At 41.0% G+C, this 20618-nt stretch overlaps 1 protein-coding gene across 2 annotated transcripts in view; it reads right to left on the reverse strand.

The window, feature by feature from the left end:
* Nucleotides 1-20618, reverse strand: part of topbp1 (DNA topoisomerase II binding protein 1) — a 127020-nt gene that overhangs the window by 48555 nt on the left and 57847 nt on the right. For both annotated transcript variants that reach the window (XM_063069992.1, XM_063069993.1), the window contains exons 14-18: nt 18415-18689; nt 13640-13816; nt 9254-9360; nt 9030-9153; nt 6090-6233 (exon numbers count right to left, since the gene is read on the reverse strand). In XM_063069992.1, the coding sequence (XP_062926062.1) occupies nt 6090-6233; nt 9030-9153; nt 9254-9360; nt 13640-13816; nt 18415-18689 (827 nt within the window). The remainder of the gene's footprint in view (nt 1-6089; nt 6234-9029; nt 9154-9253; nt 9361-13639; nt 13817-18414; nt 18690-20618) is intronic.

Genomic DNA, 20618 nt, shown 5'->3' on the forward strand with positions numbered 1-20618 from the left:
TCCATCTGCCACTTCCTTGCTCATTCCTGCAATCTGTTCACATTCTGCAGACTCCCTGCTTCATCAACACTATCTGCCCTACAACCTATCTTTGTATTATCTGCAAACTCGGCTACAAAACCATCAATTATGTCATCCAAGTTGTTGACCTATAATGCGCAAAGAAGCTATCCCAATACCGACCCCAGCGGAACACCACTAGGCACCAGCAGCCGAACAGACTGCCTCCTGCCAGTCAGGCATTCTTCTATCCATCTTTCCTGTAATACCATGGGCACTTATTTTGTTGAGTAGCCTCATGTGTGGGACATTGTCAAATGCCTTCTGAAAATAAAAGTAAGTAACATTCACTGACTCTCCTTTGTCTGCACTGCCTGTTATTTCCTCAAAGAATTCCAACAAATTTGTCAGGCAAGATCTCCCCTTGAGGAAACAATGCTGACTTTGGCTTATTTTATCATGTGCCTCCAAGTACCCCAAAACATCATCATTAACAATGAACTCCAACATCTTCACAACCACTGAAGTCAGGCATCTATGAAAAAAAGTTCAGTTGACGCTTTGGACCGAACCCTTTCGGTAGGACTGGAGAATAAAAGCAGAGGAATAGACTTAAAAGGTGGGGAGGGGAGAGAGAAACATCAGGTGATAGTGATATTTTCTGAAACTTCCACCACCTCCAACGGGACCCCACCACCAGGCACATCTTTCCCTCTCTTCCCCACCCCCACCCCAATTTCTGCTTTCCGCAGGGATTGCTCCTTACACGACTCCCTTGTCCATTTGTCCCTCCCCACTGATCTCCCTCCTGGCACTTATCCTTGCAAGTGGAACAAGTGCTACACCTGCCCCTACACCTCCTCCCTCACTACCATTCCGGGCCCTAAACAGTCCTTCCAGGTGAGATGACACTTTACTTGCGAGTCTGTTGGCATCATCTACTATGTCCCGGTGTGATCTCCTGTATATTGGTGAGACCCAACATAGATTGCAAGACCACTTCACTGAGAATTTACACTCCGTCCACCAGAAAAAGCAGGATCTCCCAGTGGCCACCCATTTTAATTCCACTTCCCATTGCCATTCCAATATGTCCATCCATGGCCTCTGCTGTTGTGATGAGGCCACACTTAGGCTGGTGGAACAACACTTTATATTCCATTTGGGTAGCCTCCAACCTGATGGTATGAATATCGATTTCTCAAACTTCCGGTAATACCCCCTCCACCCTGCCTTCACCATTTTCCATCCCCTTTTCCCTCTCTCACCTAATCTCCTTGCCTACCCATCGTCTCCCTCTGGTGCTCTTCCCCCATTTTTCTTCCATGGCCTTCTGTCTCTTTCACCAATCAACTTCCTAGCTCTTTACTCCACCCCCCCTTCCAGGTTTCACCTATCACCTCTCTCCCTTCTCCCAACCTTTTAAATCTACTCCTCAGCATTTTTTCTCCAGTCCTGCCAAAGGGTTTTGGCCCAAAATAGTGACTGTACGTTTTTCCATAGATGCTGTCTGGGCTGCTGAGTTCCTCCAGCATTTTGTGTGTGGGCTCAACCACCAGCTGCTCTAAAAAGCCAACTCATAGAAACATAGAAAGCCTACAGCACAAAGCTATGCTGAACATGTCCTTACTATAGAAATTATCTATTTATACCCATAGCCCTCTGTTTTTCTAAGCTCCATTTACTCATTGGCACTCTCCCAATTCTCTCTCTCTTGGGATCCAGCACCTACCTGATTTTCACAATCTACCTGCACAAGGTAGATCTTATCTAGTGCAGTGAGAGATTGGCAAGTATGACATTATATGCAAGACAATCGTAACATTGCCCTTTTTACAAGCCTTTTCTATCTCATGTTGTAATTTGTATACCTCATCCTGGCTACTGTTTGGAGGCCTCCAATCAGGGTCTTTTAACACTTGCAGTTTCTTAAATCTACCCATAAGGATTCAACAACTTCCAATCCTATGTTACCTCTTTCTAAGGATTTGACTTTTTTAAAAAAACTAACAGGGCCACCCCACTCCCTCTGCCTACTTGCCTGTACTTTCGATACATGATGTATCCTTGGATGTTAATCTCCCACTTATGATCTTCTTTCAGTCACGACTCAGTTTTGCCCACAACATTAATCTCTAACTGCGCTAAATAAGATAATCTACCTTATTCCCTATACTGAGAGAATTCAAATACAGCACCTTCAGTCATGTATTCATCACCCTTTTCAATTATGCCCCCATATTACACTTCAACTCATCTCACTGACTACAATTTTGCCCTATCATCTGCTTGTCCTTCCTCACTTCAACATGTATACCACTTGCCCCATCCTCAGCCTGATCCCCAACAGCTCAACCTCGGGTTCAGGTGTAACCTGTCCTTTTTCGCACAGGTTATACCTTCCCCAGAAGAGATCCCAATGATCCAGAAATCTGAAACCCTGCTCCCTGCACTGTGTCTTCAGCCACCCAGTCATCTGTACAATCATCCTATTTCAGCCCTGACTCACATATGGTACTAGGAGCAATCTACCGGTTACCACCTTGGAGATCCTACTCTTCACCTTCTTCCCTAACACACCATTCTGGCTATTCTTTCACAGCCACAGGTTCACAGAATCTCCTATCACTATGAGCCTCCTATCACTATTCCCTGCTGAGCCACTGGCCCAGCTGCTGCTGCTTCTCTGATATATCAACCTCCAGCAATATCCAAAGGGGTAGATTTGTTGCTGAGGGGAATGGCGACAAGGTAACCCTGCAATGATTACTTACTCCACTTACTTTTCCTAATAGTCACCCATCTATCTGAAGCCTGCATTCTGGGTGTGACCAACTAAGCAGAAGTCTCTTATATAATGTCTGCAGCCTCCAAGATGGTCTAGAGTATATCCAGCACCAGTTTCTCAACCTTGCCAAGTCAGGAGCTGAAGTTAGTTGCACTTGCTGCAGATGTTGTCATCAGGTATTCTGAAATCCCATCTCACAGGGGGAACATTCCACTTTCTGAACTAACATCCTATTCTGCTTACGTTTGTTATACTTCTCAAGCTTAAGTTCTAGCCTGTGCCTGTTCTCACCCAAACCTGCTGAGCAAAAGCTCTAACACTAGCCCACTCACACAATGGCCGCTCCAACGATAGCTGCAATATCACGACAGATTTGTCAAACATTGTTTCCCCTTCCTAGTTTCATATTAACTGCCCAATATCCTATGACTACTTGCTCGATATGGGTTTCAGCATTTTTGCTATTACTAATGTCATGCTAACTGTTCAACAGTTCCTTATTTTCTCTCTCTGGCCTTCCTTAAATCTGGGGCAACATTTGCTACCTTCCAATCTGTGGAAATTGTTTTAAATTCTACAGAATTTTGGTAGTTGACCATCAGTACATCCATTATCTTCATGGTGAACCCCTTCAAAGCCCTTAGTAGATCATCAAATCCCAGGAATGTGTCCGCTTTCAGTCTCCTTATCTTTGCAATACTAATTTCTCTGAACATCTCTAGATTTGCATTCCCTCACTATTTCCAATATATGTTTTCCATTAACAACAAACAGGATATTGCCCAATTTCTTCATCAATTCTTTGAACGAATATCACTTTTAACTTCTTTTGATAGCTATGGCTGACCACTTTTGCAGTTCTTTTTTGCCTCAAAGTTTAAAAAGTCAGCAGTTACTTATTCACTATGATATACTTTAATATAGCTTTCTCTACCATAGCCAACTCATGCCTTTGTAGTTTGCTTTATTCAGGTTCAAAATCTGTATCAAATTGAAGTAAATAATTTTCAACCATAATTTAACTTTTTATGATCACTCCTTCCTAAAAGACCCTTAATTACCATATTATCAAGCATCTCTTTTTCTATTTCACAATACAAATATAAACTTTCCTTCCTTGGCTCCTCAACAAAGTTATCTGGAATACATTCCATATATTCATTCTGCATAATTTTACTGCTCAGTTGGTTTACCCAGTCTATATGTAGATTAAATCCCATACAATCAGATGTTCACTCTAATTTCCTGACTATTCAGTGCCCTCCATTACCATTACTGCATTGGGGCCGGACAGCATATAACTCCCAATATTTTCCTGCTCCTTGTGATTTCTTAACTCCAACCACATTAACTCATTTCTCTATATCCTGGTCTCTAATTTTAATGGATCGCTGCCTCATTATATGTATCAAAATTAATTAATTCAGCATATTTACTTTCCAACCTTGATCCATTGCAACCACACCTCTTTAATGGTAATTATTTGAAGCCCTTGTTTATTCTGCTTGTGCCATTAATTCACTACCTTGTCTTCATGCACTCAGTATCAGACTTCAGTTGTCTTTATAACACATTTCCTGCTCTTACGTAATTCTCATATACCATCCCTTCCTAACAGGGATAATCTTATAGAAGTGCATAAAATCATGAGAGCGTAGTTAGGATGAATACACTTAGTTTTCTTTCCAGATTAGGGTATCAAGAATCAGAGGGCATAAGTTTAAGGTGAGAGGGGAAAATTTTTAAAAGGAACTTGAGTGGCTTTTTTTTAATGCAAAGAGTGCTAGCTATGTGGAATCAGCTGCTAGATGAAGTGGTTGAGGTAGATACAATAATAACTTTTAGAAGAGTTGGGTAGGTATACATACTGGAAAGGTTTAGAAGGTCATGTGTCAAATGCTGGCAAGCGGGACTAGCTGGGATGGGGCATCTAGGTCTGCATGAACTGGATGAGCCAAAAGACCTGACTCTGTACTGTAGCACTCCACGACTCTACAAAATTTCTTATTTTTTTCCCTGAAAGGTAGCCCTTTATTTCTGACATCTCAGAATGCCTGGACATCTCAGCCACAAATAACTTCATCTGTTCATCTAACCTGTTAGGCTACATCAGAATTTTGTACGTTTTGATGAGATCACCATTCAGTCTAAACTGTAGGGCCTAGTCGAATTAAAGTTTTCCTCAGAAAAAAACTGCCCCATTTCAAGAGTGATTCTGGCGAACTTTCATTGAGATCTTGCTATTGCATATATGACCGGCCTTAAGTTAGGACAGAATACTACTTCATGTTGTAGGTGCTGTCTTTTGAGAGCCTATAAAATTGATGAAGGATGCCTGTACTTTCATACTTAAATCATCTCGTGTTTTAAAATTTATGATTTAATTTAGATTTACAATTAAATTTTCTTAAACTTGTGATTTTTAAATAGCTGTGAAGAAGTCTGTTAGGTAACTGGTTAACAACTAGCATTAATTAATTAATCCAAATCAGATAACTAAGGCACAACACTCTTTTTTAAGCATAGCGTCCACTGAGTATGGAATCTGGTAAGTAGGTGATTCAGTTAAAGTACAGGCAGCACTTAAAAAATTAAATAAATTGATTATGTTAAAATATTTACATCAAGTACAGCAAGATAGGTTTGTACTTCCACTGCAGTACGTGGGAGTTGATGGAAACCACTGGAAACCATGGCGACTACATTTGTAATAAGTATGTAGCGAAAAAAGAATTATGCCTGAGTTTTTGTTTTATGCATTTACTTTCAGAATATGAAAGTCACTTGCAAGACTGGCATTTATTTATTTACATCTTACTTTACAAACTTACAAGATGGCCTTTTCAGAAACAGGTCTTTAGAAACATTTCCAAGAGCTACTTGCACCAAAGAAAGTATTATGAGAAACTACACAGCTATTATGTTAAAACGAGGAAGAGAAATAAGTCACTGAAATATCTCTGGGTTAAAGAAAGATTTGGCAACTGTGGAGCTGAGGAAAGGAAGAAAAAACGTTATGTCTCAATATTATAGAACCAATGTCAGAAAGAATACAAAGCATATTTTTTTTAATAGACTGAGAATAGAAGAGAGGGGAATGAAATCTCTTTATTTTAATCAAGTTTTGCAAGATGTATCCTTCAGAAACAAGAACAACAGTTGGCCGCCTCAGGCAATAGTTGGAGATCTGCCAGTGAACTTTGCTGAAGCAGAGTCAGTAGGACTGACTCACACAAATTATCCAAGGAAACGTGCATCAATAAAAACAGCACAAATTATACATTACAGAGCCTTACAGTACCTGTTCATTCTCGGATCTTGCTTCAGATGGGCAGTGGTGAGCAGAGACTTTGACTTCTTGAACTGCATTCATATCCAGACTCATATTGGGATTGTACGTGTGAGGATAAAGAGATTCAGGCACTTTCTTCTGTTCATCAGCACACTGTATCAAATAATATACAAGATATAGTGTTCTAATTATCAATCTGTTCATAAAATACAAAAACAGTAACAATGAAATCATATTCTTTTTAAAATTTTTTTTGGCGTGTGCGTGCATGCAATGTTGGCGGGACGATGTCTTTTTCATGCCTTTACAAGGCGCGGGGGGGGAGGGGGCGAGGGAGAGGGAGAGGGAGAGGGAGAGACTGACTGAGTGGCGCACCACTCCTCACACAGCCATTTCGCAGTATTTTTCCCCTTTATTTTACAAAGTCGAGTTGCGATCTCGACACTCAACCCAGCACGGATGGAAAGCGGCCCCGACTGGATTCGAACCCGGGAGCCTCCATTCCAGAGTCTACCGCTGATGTCACTGTGCCACCAGCTGGCCCATGAAATCATATTCTACTGCAATTTCATTTCAATCCAAATATTGACTTCATATTTCTAAAGCCATTAAATATTTGTGGAATTTAGGATCCAATGAGCCATTGATACATTGCACCTTTTTCACCATTACAAATCTGTACAAAACCGAGGGGCGAAAGCAGGTCACAGATATGAAATGTTGACCATTTTTCTTTCCATGAATGTTTCAAAACTTGTTCTTTTCCACTGTTTGTTTTTGTCGCAAATTTTCAAGTTTGCAATTTTTTTTGATTTTCGACAAACAGTGATTGACATTGGGAATAAAAAAAAGAACTGCAGATCAGTTGCAGATCTCACAAATCCATGAAGTGAAAAACAGGGATATTTACTTCAGTTGAGTGACTCTCTTTTGGTGGTTAGGTCTAATCTAGCTTTAGTACTGTCTAGTCTGAACATCACACTAGGAACACAATATGAGGGACCTCAATATTGTGGCAAAGCTAGAGAATCTGAAGGCATTCTCCTTAGAACTGAGGAATTTATTGACATTGTCTCCAAATAATGGAGATTTTTATAAAAGTAAGTAGAATCTGGCAGAAACATGATACAAGCTATCAGTAACTTAGCAACGTAAACACGAGGAATTCTGCAGATGCTGGAAATTCAAGCAACACACATCAAAGTTGCTGGTGAACGCAGCAGGCCAGGCAGCATCTCTAGGAAGAGGTACAGTTGAAGTTTCGGGCTGAGACCCTTCGTCAGGACTAACTGAAGGAAGAGTTAGTAAGAGATTTGAAAGTGGGAGGGGGAGGGGGAGATCCAAAATGATAGGAGAAGACAGGAAGGGGAGGGATGGAGCCAAGAGCTGGACAGGTGATTGGCAAATGGGATATGAGAGGATGATGGGATAGGAGGCCCAGGAAGAAGGAAGGGGGGGGGGGAGAGAACCCAGAGGATGGGCAAGGGGTATAGTCAGAGGGACAGAGGGAGAAAAAGGAGAGAGAGAGAAAGAATGTGTGTATATAAATAAATAACGGATGGGGTACGAGGGGGAGGTGGAGCATTAGCGGAAATTAGAGACATCAATATTCATGCTTAGCAATGTCAATTAGATAGAAACAATGCAGTCGGAAATTGAAAGCTTGCGTGGTGCTCCTTTAACTGGGTTTTGATGCCCCTGTCCACTAACTCGAACTTGGGAGTATTTGATGATATAATAATCACACAAAAGTGTTTTGCTTTATACACCTGTAAAGCATCAAAAGTGATCCAAATATTATGTCTTTTAGATTTGCATAAACCAGTCATCATAATTATCTGAAAGCTAGGATGCCATTAAGGCATGTAAGGCATGAAAATACCCGACACAGGCCTCTTATGGTCTGAGCCGACGTTCCCTCCCTCCCCTAGGATGCCATTCCTTTCAAGGAACAATAGCAGTATTATCCAATTCTAACTAAGATCACCAGATCCAAAAACACTAAACGGTTAGTGCAGCTTGAGGTGTCGGTGTTCAGAGTGCAATTCCAACTTTATCTGTAAGGAGTCTGTACGTCCTCCCAGCGGAATGCTTGGGTTTCCTCCAGGTGCTCCAGTTTCCTCCCACACGCCAAAGAACGCCAGTTAGTAGGCTTTGTAAATTTACCCATGACTAGGCTAGAGTTAAGTCAGGGGTTGGCTGGGTAGCACAGCTCAAAGGGGCCTATTTCACACTATAACTGGCTGGAGCTCTTCAATTCCTTATAATTAAAGAATAATCGAAACTGGATTTTCAAAAGAGATTTATAAAGGCACTTAAGGGAAAAGAGTTTTCAGAGGTATGGGTCAAGGATGATAGAACACATTTCTCTGCAAGGGGGCAGTTTGATCTTGACTGGCTAACTGGTCTCCTTTGACGACAAACAGAAGTGTAGACTCTTGGTTGATAAAATGAGTAATAATTTTGCCTAAAAACATGAATGGATCAGGCGGCAAAATGGCCAATGCACAGGATAAGCCTTTGAAATTTCATTGAGACCAACAGTAATTATACAAGTACACTCAAAATAATTAACAGTTTAAACAGAAAGCAAAGTAAATTGATCAGATGGATGAAGGGAAAAACAAAGGAATTATTTATATTGCGCCTACGGTTGCTAGAATTTAGAACAATACTTACAGCCAAATCAGCAAAACTTTAGCAATTTTTCTTAAAAATAGAAAAACAAATGGAACAAAGAAAATGAACTGAAAACATTCTCTTTCTAGACATATAGTTTATCATTCCAACAGATGGATGTGTAATGCATTGCCTAAATGGAAATTTTCAGACCATCACTGATGGAATTAAAATAAATAGAAAGTCAAAACATTTAGGACACTTATTGATGCAGAAACTTTTTGCAGAGCCCCAGGCCAAACTGCATCATAAAGGAAATAGTTCTCTTACTGCAAATAGCCAGTATTCTGAGACAATGTGAATGCCCTTTTCTTTGACAGACTTGTATTCCCGACTGGTATCATTCTGCCTGCCCTGGTAAATGAAATGTGTTACCGTTTCATCGTAACTCCACCTAAAAATGAAAATATTACGTTTAAAGTTTGTTTTGATTTGTCCAAAGTAGAAAGAAAATCAATTTAAGTAGTAGGTACAATGGAACAATAAATCCACACCTGTAATCTGCTCCCAGGGAGGCTGCGATTGCATTCAGATCACCCTGTCGCTTACCAAGCTTCTTACTGACACAAATCACAACATCTGCTAAGATGTTAGGTTCTTCCTGTCAAAGAAAACAACAGAATTGCAGTGAATGTTTTTTTTATTCACTAAGTGGATAGGTTTCATATGAGGGAATGCAAAACCTGAGAAAAAGCAGTCCAATTCACAGAAATTTCAGTTAGTTAAGATAAAACTTGTATTCCAACATATCAACATATTACACTGACATTGCCACATTCCAGAATGAATAATCAAACCAAGTCCTCCAGAATGTATTTAGTTTGATCAGAAGCTGGAAAATATTGATGCCAATACTTTATAATGTCTATACTGAAGCAGATGTCATCATCCTAGAACAATGATGGCTAATTTATGGTGAAAGGTGAAGCATTGTATTGTTTAAAATAAAAAAAACTATTAAAGGACATAGAAAGTACAGGGAGTGGAAAAAGACGGAAAGGTTCAATGTAGAAGAAAACTGTGAGAGACTTCAGTAATCAGTGTTTTCTGTTTTTAATTCTGATTATCAGCAGCTGGAATATTTTCTGTTTTACTTTGATTTTCAATACCTGTAGTATTTTCCTGTACAGCTATGCAGTAGGGAAATTCTAGGCAGTTTCTAGAGTAGGTTACATGGTCAGCATAACACTGTGGGCCAAAGGGCCTGTAATGTGCTATGGATTTCTATGTATCTGATATTGAAAATTTGGCTTAAAGAAGTATTTGAATAAAACAAATAGAGAAGGAAAAAGATATCCACATACAAAGCTTTAAATTTATACACCCTATTCTCGTTATATGCGTCTTCACACCATGCGGATTCACAGTTATGCGAGGAGCACTGCTTTCCTGCCAATACAAGTCACGTGCACACGCCTCACAGTCTCGCATTCGTTTTGGCAATGTGTGGATGTGTGATCTAGCGCTCTTAAACTTTTGTGTTTGTACCTACGGTGCAGTGATTTTGTGCTTGAAATATTTAACTATGCCTCCTAAGCATCCGATGTCAAGTCCTGGGCCATCAGCCAAGCGGCAGAGAACCGCTTTAACACTTGGAAAAAAAAGTTGGAAAATATAAACAGGGCAGTGTCAGGTGAAGGTAACTCAGCTCTGGGATGCTACCCTGTGCAGTTGCAGGCTATGATAGCTGAGTTAGGCATCACACCAAAGCAGGTGTTTAATGCAGACGAGACCGGGCTTTTTTGGAAGCGTATGCTGAAATGCACTTACATAAGCAAGGATGAAAAAACTGCGTCAGGTTTCAAGGCAGCAAAGGATAGATTGACTTTGCTTATGTGTTCCAATGCCAAGGAGACTGTAAGATGAAGCCTCTCTTAGTTTACTATTCACTAAACCCCCGTGCTCTTAAGGGTTTGAGTAAGAATATGCTTCCTGTCCATAGAACCATAGAACATTACAGCACCGAAACAGGCCTTTTGGCCCTTCTTGGCTGTGCCAAACCATTTTTCTGCCTAATCCCACCAATCTGCACCTGGACCATATCCCTCCATACACCTCTCATCCATGTACCTGTCCAAATTTTTCTTAAATGTTAAAAGCGAGCCCGCATTTACCACTTCATCTGGCAGCTCATTCCACACCCCCACCACTCTCTGTGTGAAGAAGCCCCACCTAATGTTCCCTTTAAACTTTTCCCCCTTCACCCTTAACCCATGTCCTCTGGTTTTTTTCTCCCCTAGCCTCAGTGGAAAAAGCCTGCTTGCATTCACTCTATCTATACCCATCATAATTTTATATACCTCTATCAAATCCCCCCTCATTCTTCAACGCTCTAGGGAATAAAGTCCTAAAGTATTCAATCTTTCTCTGTAACTCAGTTTCTCAAGTCCCGGCAACATCTTTCTAAACCTTCTCTGCACTCTTTCAACCTTATTAATATCCTTCCTGTAATTTGGCGACTGTACACAATACGCCAAATTCGGCCTCACCAATGCCTTATACAACCTCACCATAACATTCCAACTCTTATACTCAATACTTTGATTTATAAAGGCCAATGTACCAAAAGCTCTCTTTACGGCCCTATCTACCTGTGACGCCACTTTTAGGGAATTTATATCTGTATTCCCAGATCCCTCTGTTCTACTGCACTCCTCAGTGCCCTACCATATACCTTGTATGTTCTACCCTGGTTTGTCCTTCCAAAGTGCGATACCTCACACTTGTCTGTATTAAACTCCATCTGCTATTTTTCAGCCCATTTTTCCAGCTGGTCCAAATCCCTCTGCAAACTTTGAAAACCTTCCTCACTGTCTACACTGTCCTCACACCTCCAATCTCTGTATCATCATCAAATTTGCTGATCCAATTTACCACATTATCATCCAGATCATTGATATTGATGGCAAATAACAATGGACCCAGCACTGATCCCTGTGGCACACCACTAGTCACAGGCCTCCACTCAGAGAAGCAATCCTCCACTACCACTCTCTGTCTTCTTCCATTGAGCCAACCTCCAATCCAATTTACTACCTCTCCATGTATACCTAGCGAATGAATCTTCCTAATTAACCTCCCATGCGGGACCTTGTCAAAGGCCTTACTGAAGTCCATGTAGACAACATCCACTGCCTTCCCTTCATCTACTTTCCTGGTAACCTCCTTGAAAAACTCTAAAAGGTTGGTTAAACATGACCTACCACGCAGAAAGCCATGTTGACTCTCCCTAATAAGTCCCTGTCTATCCAAATACTTGTAGATCCTATCTCTCAGTAATCCTTCCAATAATTTACCTACTACTGATGTCAAACTTACCGGCCTATAATTTCCCGGATTACTTTTAGAGCCTTTTTTAAATAACAGAACAACATGAGCTATCCTCCAATCCTCCAGGAGATGACACCGGCTTGAAGAAAGTGGTGAGGATTGTTTGCTTGTCAGCTAACAAGAAAGCATGGGTCACTGGTCAAACCTTTGAAGATTGGTTTGCTGTTGAGGCTGAGCGCTACTGCCAGCAACAGAATCTTGCCTTTAAAGTTCTTTTGTTGCTTGATAAATTGCCATCCCATCCTAAACATTTGGACAGCATTCATCCTAACATAACAGTGTGTTTCCTGCCACCTAACACAACATCGCTGATTCAACCTCTCGACCAAGGTGTGATATCCACATTCAAGGCGTATTTTTACAGCGAACTGTCTCTCAGATGCTGCAAGCAACAGACGATTTTCAAAATCCCGGGAGTTTACCAACAGTGAGGGAATGGTGGTAGTCCTTCAGCATCAGACATGCCATCAACATTGATGAATCTTGGAAAAAGGTCAGGTCTTCCACTCTGAAGCAACTGGCAGAATTTTTTTTAAGGCTGCACAACACTTAGCACAAATGGCGATAGACATGGACCCAAGTTTAGAATGAAGTCAGCATTTCAGTCATTCCCTGCAGTCAACCCTTCTTCCCTACAAGCAAATTTATGCTGAAAAACAAAATGCTGCCAAGCAAACAATCCTCACCACTTTCTTCAAACCGGTGTCATCTCCTGCTGCTGGCATACTGAGAGTTTTGTGAGTCTTCCTTCACCCCTTGCTGTCCTTGATGATCCTGATGACACACAACCATCCACCTTATCCATGTAAAGCTGCCTGACACCACAACAACCACTCATCTCCCGGAGTGAACACACCTGCCACTGTTGGTGAGTCCTGTAGACCCTAGTATGTTAACTTTCTATGATTTATTATGTTGAATATTACCTTAAATTGATTAAATATAATACAAATGTTGCCTTGTGGTACTGCTTTTGTGTTGTATTGGTATGAAAATGTGAATAAATTACAGATAAAACATATTTAGGAAGCCCTCAAGAACGCATCCCTATTTTCTCCATTTAAATAATTATTTACATTATGCGTCGACTTCAAGGAGCGTATCCCCGCATATAACGAGGATAGGGTGTAGTTATGAATAGGGAAATGTTACAGAATCATAGCATGGAAACAAGTGTTACCGCCCATCATCTCTATGCAGACTACTCACTCTAAGCACTCATCTACACCAATTCCATTTCCCCCACTTCCATTCCCATAAATATCCTCTCCCTTCTGCTCCCAATTACAGTGTAACCTACAGTGACAACTAGCACATTTTTGCCTTTTGGAAAGAAATTGAAACACCAGAAAGAAACCTGTGCATTCATGGGGTGAAAATGTAGACTCAAGCAGACAGCAGCCAAGACCAAGATTAAAATTGCATCCTTAGAGCTGAGATGTAGCAGCCAATTGCTCCCATACAGTACCACTCCTAAAGGCTTTACAATTTGCCTAGAAAATAAATGTCTCTAAAGCAACAAGTGCTGAAAAAACAAATTCTCATTTTACCTTAGCTGGCTCAACTACATGAAGTTGAGGGCTAGTGGTAGATGATGCTACAGCATTCCGTCTACTGTTAGCTAAAGCCACCTTCAAATTCCTACCAATTACTTCAGAAAGCGGAGTACTCATCTTTCTGCTACGTTGATTTGGATTCTTTGGAGTTTCCAGAATTGCCAATGCTTCCTATAATGAAGAAAGCATAAATGATATAATAGGAAACCAGGAAGGAGTGCAATGCAGTGAAACAGCATTGAGGACAATGAAGAGCCAAATCTATTGAGTTTACAAACATTCACATAATACACAGGTCTGCATTATATGGGCCACATACATAAATAGAGCTACTTTCATTGAGAACTTTGTTACCATACAACTGTTCTATCAGTACATTGTCTACTGTAACATTGTGGGACAATTATTTCAGGCTTATAGAAAAACTGCCACTGAATTTGTTGTTATTATAATCTGTTTATAATACGTAGAATGCAATTAATACGAAGACCTGCTGAATAAATATTGGTTTCCATGTTTCCTGTATTATAACAGTATCTAGAGTAGAAACCACTGAATTAGATTAGAGCAACCAGTAACTGTACAACATTAATTTACTCCAAAACAGAACTCATTTGATGTAGACATTTGAAATTCTCGATCCAAAAGTAAAATGGAAGCTCAGTTGTGGAGCATTCCCAAGATAGTAACTGATAGATATTAAAGGAATCAATGTGGAACCAGTGTAGGAAAATGGCATGGATGTAAAAGTCCAGCCAGTATCTTCATGAATGGTGCAACAGGCCCAAACGATCGAATGGCCTATTCTCGCTCCTATTTCTTGTGTTGTAGAGACAACATTCAGTTCCTCAATGCCCTTGAATCAATACAGTTCTTCTGGTGGAAGTGCCCCAAGTTCTCTTGGGCAGGGAGTTCCATGATTTAAATGATGAATGATCAGATATACAAGTCAGGATTGCATGCAGTTTGCATGGTATCCTGTGGGTGTTGATGCTTCAATGCAGGTGATTCTCTTATCCTTGGTGGTAGAGATCACAGGCTTGGAGGGTGCTATTAGAGCACCTTGGGTGAGTAAATGCAGTGCATTTAGTAGATAATACACACAGCAGCCACTGTGTGTCAGTGATACAAATATTAATATTCAGTATGGTGAATCCTAAGCCCTTTGGTATGGGACATTTTCATTTTGGAAAACAAAGCCTATCTATACTTGCTATGAATTTCATAATTTTCTATGCTCCTTTCAGGCCACATTGTGCCACCTGTGCTGGTGGGGATCGCAGGAGGATGTTCAGAGTTATCATCCACTTTGCACTTCTGTTTGAATTTCTGCCTGAACGTGGATATGAATGCTTCATGTTTGTCTTTAGGATTCACAGCCAGTGCCCTATCACTGTTGGGGATGCAGATGTTATTGCTTCACATCAGCATTTTAAATTTGACTATCACCATTCACTTTTAGATGGTGCAAGACTGCAGAGTGCTGATCTGGCCTGCCGGCCATGCCATGAATTTTTCACTTATGTTTACAGTTAGTCCTGTGCTACACTTTAGCAAGTTGGCATTTCATTCTTCAGTACGCCTGGCGCTTTTCCAGGGGTATCTTTCTGCAATGACCCAGGACTGATCTACTGTCCAACCTATTTAAGTGCCAATCAGGCAGGTCTCAGAGGCATGATTGTAGCACCACACAACACAATTAAAGATCATCACAAACAAGAAAACCTGCAGATTCTGGAAATCCAAGCAACACACACAAAATGCTAGCAGAACTCAGCAGGGCAGGCAGCACCTATAGAAAAGAGTAAAGTCAACATTTTGGGCTGAGACCCTTCATCAGGACTAAAGAAAAAAGATGAGAAGTCAGAGTAAGAAGGTGGGGGGAGGGGAGGATAGGTGACACCAGGAGAGGGGGAGGGGTGAAGTAAAGAGCTGGGAAGTCGATTGGTGAAAGAGAGAAATGGCAGGAGAAGGGGGGATCTAATAGGAGGGGACAGAAGACCATGGAAGAAAGGGGGAGGAGCACTAGAGGGAGGTGATGGGCAAGTAAGGAGATAAGGTGAGAGGGGAAAATGGGAATGGGGAATGGTGAAGGAGAAGGAGAGGCAATTACAAGTTCAAAAAAATCAGTGTTCATGCCATCATGTTAGTGGCTACCTAGGTGGAATACAGGAGCTGCTCCTCCAACCTGAGTGTGGCCTCATCGCAGCAGTAGAAGAGAACATGGACTGACATGTTGGAGGCAGTCAGGGTGAGAGCAGGTTTTTCCGGTGGTCACTCCTATTAATGCATGACAGATGCGCCTCCACAGGCAAATCGGTATCAACTAGGTAAAATAAATTTATCCCTTCCATTGATTCACTCACTACCTGCCTAAGACCTAGTCTGGCAGCCATGTCCTTCAGGACTCAGCCAGCTTTGTCTGTGGTAGCATTACCAAAGCTAGACTTGATCAGAGACATTGACCAAGTGTATATTCCCAACAAATATTTATTCTGTGTTCTTACTTCTTCAAGTGCTTCTTCTGTATTATTAAATATGGAATGGCACTGGTACATAAGCTAAAGGAGGATGGCAGGTGCGAATTGAGAGGAGTTTCCCTTGCCATCAGTTAACCTGTTACTTCCGGTGAATCTACCATACTGGACAGGGCACAATGAGTGTAATGGTGGATTTTGGCATATTGTCTTTAAGGTAACAATCAAAGTAAGGTATGGCTTTGAATCGTGCAGTTCTGAAAAGCAAAGGCCATTAGTGGATATTTAGGAAACCAGGATGAACAGATAATGTAGTTCAGGATGCTTCCCAAGACTAATGTAGACAAATAATTTAACACACTAGTTAAATTAGTATGTGTAGTCCTTATTTGGACCATACCAGATTTGGTCATAGGAAACTGCAGATGCTGGGTTTATAATACTGCAAGGGTAGGACAGAGGAAGATTCATCAGCTAACAGCATTGGAGCAGTCAGAGGTTCTGTAGAAGGATCTGATGACTGTGAAAGCCAGTGAACAGAGAATGAGGACAAGGGACATCCTCAACACATCTAACCAATTCCTCTCCATCACCACCCTATCTGTCTAGTGGAACTGGTCATGACACTCAACAATTTCCCTTTCGACCTCGCTCACTTTCTCCAAACCCAAGGTATAGTCATGGGCACCCACATTGGCCTCAGCTATGCCTGCTTTTTTGGTTATGTAGAACTGTCCAGGTTCAAGCCTACACTGGTACTGCTCCCCAAATCTTTTACGCTATACTGATGACTACAGTGATGCTACTCCCATGTTAACCTCATCAATTCCGCCCTACCTTCAAATTTACTTGGCCCATTTCTGACACCTCTCTTCCCTTTATCAATCTCTCTGTCTCCATCTCTGGAGACTGGCTATCTACTGATAGCTTTTATAAACCTACTGATTCTCACAGCTATCTTGACTATACCCCTTCCCACCCTGTCCCTTGTCTCAGCTTCTTCGTCGCCACCACATCTGTTCTCAGGATGAGGCCTTCCATTTCAGAGATGTCCTCCTTCTTCAAAGGAGAGGGTTTCCTACCACTACCATTGATGCTGCCCTCATCCATATCTCCTCTATTTCCCAGATATCTGCCCTCACTCCGACTTCCTATCACCATAACAGAGACAGGGTTCCCCTTGTCCTTTCTACCACACTATAAGCCTCCACAACCAGCATATCATTCTCCATAACTTAAGCCATCTACAATGGCATCTTTCATCCCCAGCTTCCACAAGGATCACTGCTGACATTTTTTCCCCATTCATGCCTTCCCATTGATCTCCCTCCTGGTACTCCCTGCAGGCGTATTAAGTGCTGCCCCTATACCTCCTTGCTCACCACTATTCAGGGCTCTAAACAGTTCTTCCAGGCGAGACAACACTTCACTTACGAACTGCCACCTACTGTATCTGGTGCTGCTTCCTCTACATTAGTGAGACCCAACATAGATTGAGGAACTTCTTCATCGAGCACCTTTGCTCCATCTATCATAAAAGGATGAATTTCCAGTGGCCACCCATTTCAATTTGACTTCTAAATTCCCATTCTGACATTTTGGTCCATGGGCCAGTTTCAGGTTGGAGGAGCAACACCTCGTATTCCACCTGGGTAGCCTCTAAACTGATGGCATGAACACTTGATTTCTCTAACTTCCAGTAATTTCTCCACCATCTTCTTCTCTCTTTTTCCATTCCCCATTTTGGTTACCCCCTTACCGCTCTCTTCTCTTTATCTCCTATCACCTCTCTCTGGTGCCCCTCCTCCTTTCCTTTCTCCCATGGTCCACTGTCCTTTCTTATCTGATTCCTTCTTATTCAGACCTTTACCTCTTCCATCGATAAAACTCTCCCAGCTTCTTACTTCACCCCCTTCCCCCTCACCTAGTTTCACCTATCACCTGACAATTTTACTCCTTTACCTCCTCCCATCCACTTATTTTGGCTTCTTATACCTTCCTTCCCAGTCTTGACTTGAAATGTCAACTGTTTGTTCCTCTCCATAAAAGCTGCCTGACCTTTGAGTTCTTCCAGCATTTTGAGTTAATTGCCCTAGTTTTGTTGCTCCTTTATTTTGTTTTAAACACTGTTCTTGAATAACACAACCATCTTGTAATAAATATTCCACACCTCCATCACTAACTCCAGTGTTCATCAGCACGTATACTCTAAACCAAGTGTTCTTATTACAAAGCTGTAAAATCTGTTGTCAGCAACCTTTTCTGTATTGGGTTAAGAGAATTTGCAACTACCTTAACATCAAAGGATGGCTTGAAGAGCTTGTCCTTACACAGGAATTTTGAAGGTGTATCAAGTCGCAAATTAGCTTCTTTCTGCTGAATGGGTTGTTCAACTTCTTCTGTTTTGTCTGTTTTATTTTGTTGAGATACAACCATCTGGAAGGCTTTACTCTGGAACCTGTTAATATCCAGTGGAGTCACAGCAGTGCTTAGCTTGGTTGAGGAAAGCTCAGGTGAACGTTCTGGTAATTTGCACAAATCTGTGGCAGGCTGATGGACTTCTTCAACTAATTCATGTAAAAATTTAATAAAGTGGTTTAAATATTTTAACAAAACCATGCATAGTCACAGATTCCAACAATTAAATTAAGTTACAGAAATCAACACAAAATTTTCAGAACAGGGACATGATCATTCAAACCCTTAGCTCCAAGCAACAACTTTGTATTTACTTAAGGTAATCAACTCAATCTCTCCACTGTGCTTTACCAGATTTCTGCCAAACAAAATATAACACCAAGGTACATAAGGATATATTTGGGTATGTGAAAACAAGATCAATCAAAGGTGCAGGTCTGAAGAACCATCTTTAAGAAAAGGAGTAATTTAAGGTGGTAACAGTAGTATTCAATACAAAGTCACGACTTCTAAATACAGAAGCAAAATATTGTGGATGACAGAAATCTGAAATAAAGGCAGAAATGCCATAAATACTCCAAACAGCTAGAAACAGATTACCAGTTTCAAAGTCAGTTATTATTTTTTTTAAAGACAGAAAGGCCCCTAAATACATCAAAATAATATTTTTCTTCTAACTTTTTAGTTCTTGTCAAACAAACTGGCAACACAGTAAATGCATGGAACTTTAATATACATATCTGAAATCTCCAGCTAATGAAAGAAATGTACCGGAAATTCTTAGCAGGGGAAGCAGTATTTATGCACAGTAACAAAACTAATATTTCAGATTGATGATCTTTCATCAGCTCTGACATATTAAGTATATTCTATTTTTGTTCTAGCTTTCCAGTATTTTGCTTTGGGTACCTTCATTTAAAATACCCAAGATTAGTCTGTCATGTAATCTGAGATTCTGTTGTTGCAGAAGCAGATAGCGGTGACGTGTGGAAGGCAGCTCTAGCAGGGAGATGTGGAAATTCTGAGTAGAAGGATATGCCAACAGCACCAACAGGAACATTTAAAAATGAAGCACTAATCTATTGGAACTGCTATGCAGTGGTCTGCATGCACACAAAACAGTTAAAACAGCATGAAGTTGATGGTATCACAACTAATATAAACATAAAATTCTGTAGCCCTTCACATCTCGCTGAGAATTCTATTGGATTTTTTTTTAAAAACTACTCAGGAGAGAACAGTTCCAAAAGCACAACCTAATGTACAAGCGTGAAAGGCGAATCAACGATAATCAGCCAGAAGTGATGGTGTCCTTTTGAGATCGCCATCATAATTGACACAGATCTTCAGCTAATTCAATTCATACCATCTATGCGATATCAAGAACACTGAATATAGCAAAGAACATAGGACCCAAAGAAGATTGTAGCTGGAGTAATAAGGCCTACACTCAAGAATTAGTTCTAACTCTAGTCAAGCTACTTTAGCACAGTTATAGCATTTGTATATATCAAACAATAAGGAAAATTGCCCAGGCACACCCTATTCCTATAAAGCAAGCTACTCACCATCCTATCAGCAAGTGATGGATGGTGTCATCAAACGGATTCAAATGACTTAAAAACAACATCAATACCATACAGCAGTGGTCCCTAACCTCTGGGCCACCGACTGATACCCGGCCGCGAAGCATGCAGGGATGCAGTGGTAGCCAGGACGCACCCAGCACATCTTTAAGATCTTTAAGAGGCTTCGCGTCCTGGAGGTTGGGGACCACTGCCATAGAGCACTAAAGCACGGAAACAGGTCCTTCAGCCCATCTAGTCTGTGCTGACTTGTTTTTCTGCTTAGACCCATCTACCAACACCCAGACCATAGCCCTCCATACCTCCCTCACTCAAGTACCTATCCAAATTTCTCTTAAATGTTGCAAGTGAACCTGCATTCACCACTTCCACATTTGCTCCAGCATCTGTGTGAAGAAGTGCCTCTCAGGTGCCCTTTAAATATTTCACCTTTCACCCTAAACCTATAAATTCTGATTCATCCAACCTTAAGGGAAAAAAACCTATATGTAC

Source organism: Mobula hypostoma, chromosome 17 (genome assembly GCF_963921235.1).
Source record: "Mobula hypostoma chromosome 17, sMobHyp1.1, whole genome shotgun sequence".
Classification (NCBI taxonomy): domain Eukaryota; kingdom Metazoa; phylum Chordata; class Chondrichthyes; order Myliobatiformes; family Myliobatidae; genus Mobula; species Mobula hypostoma.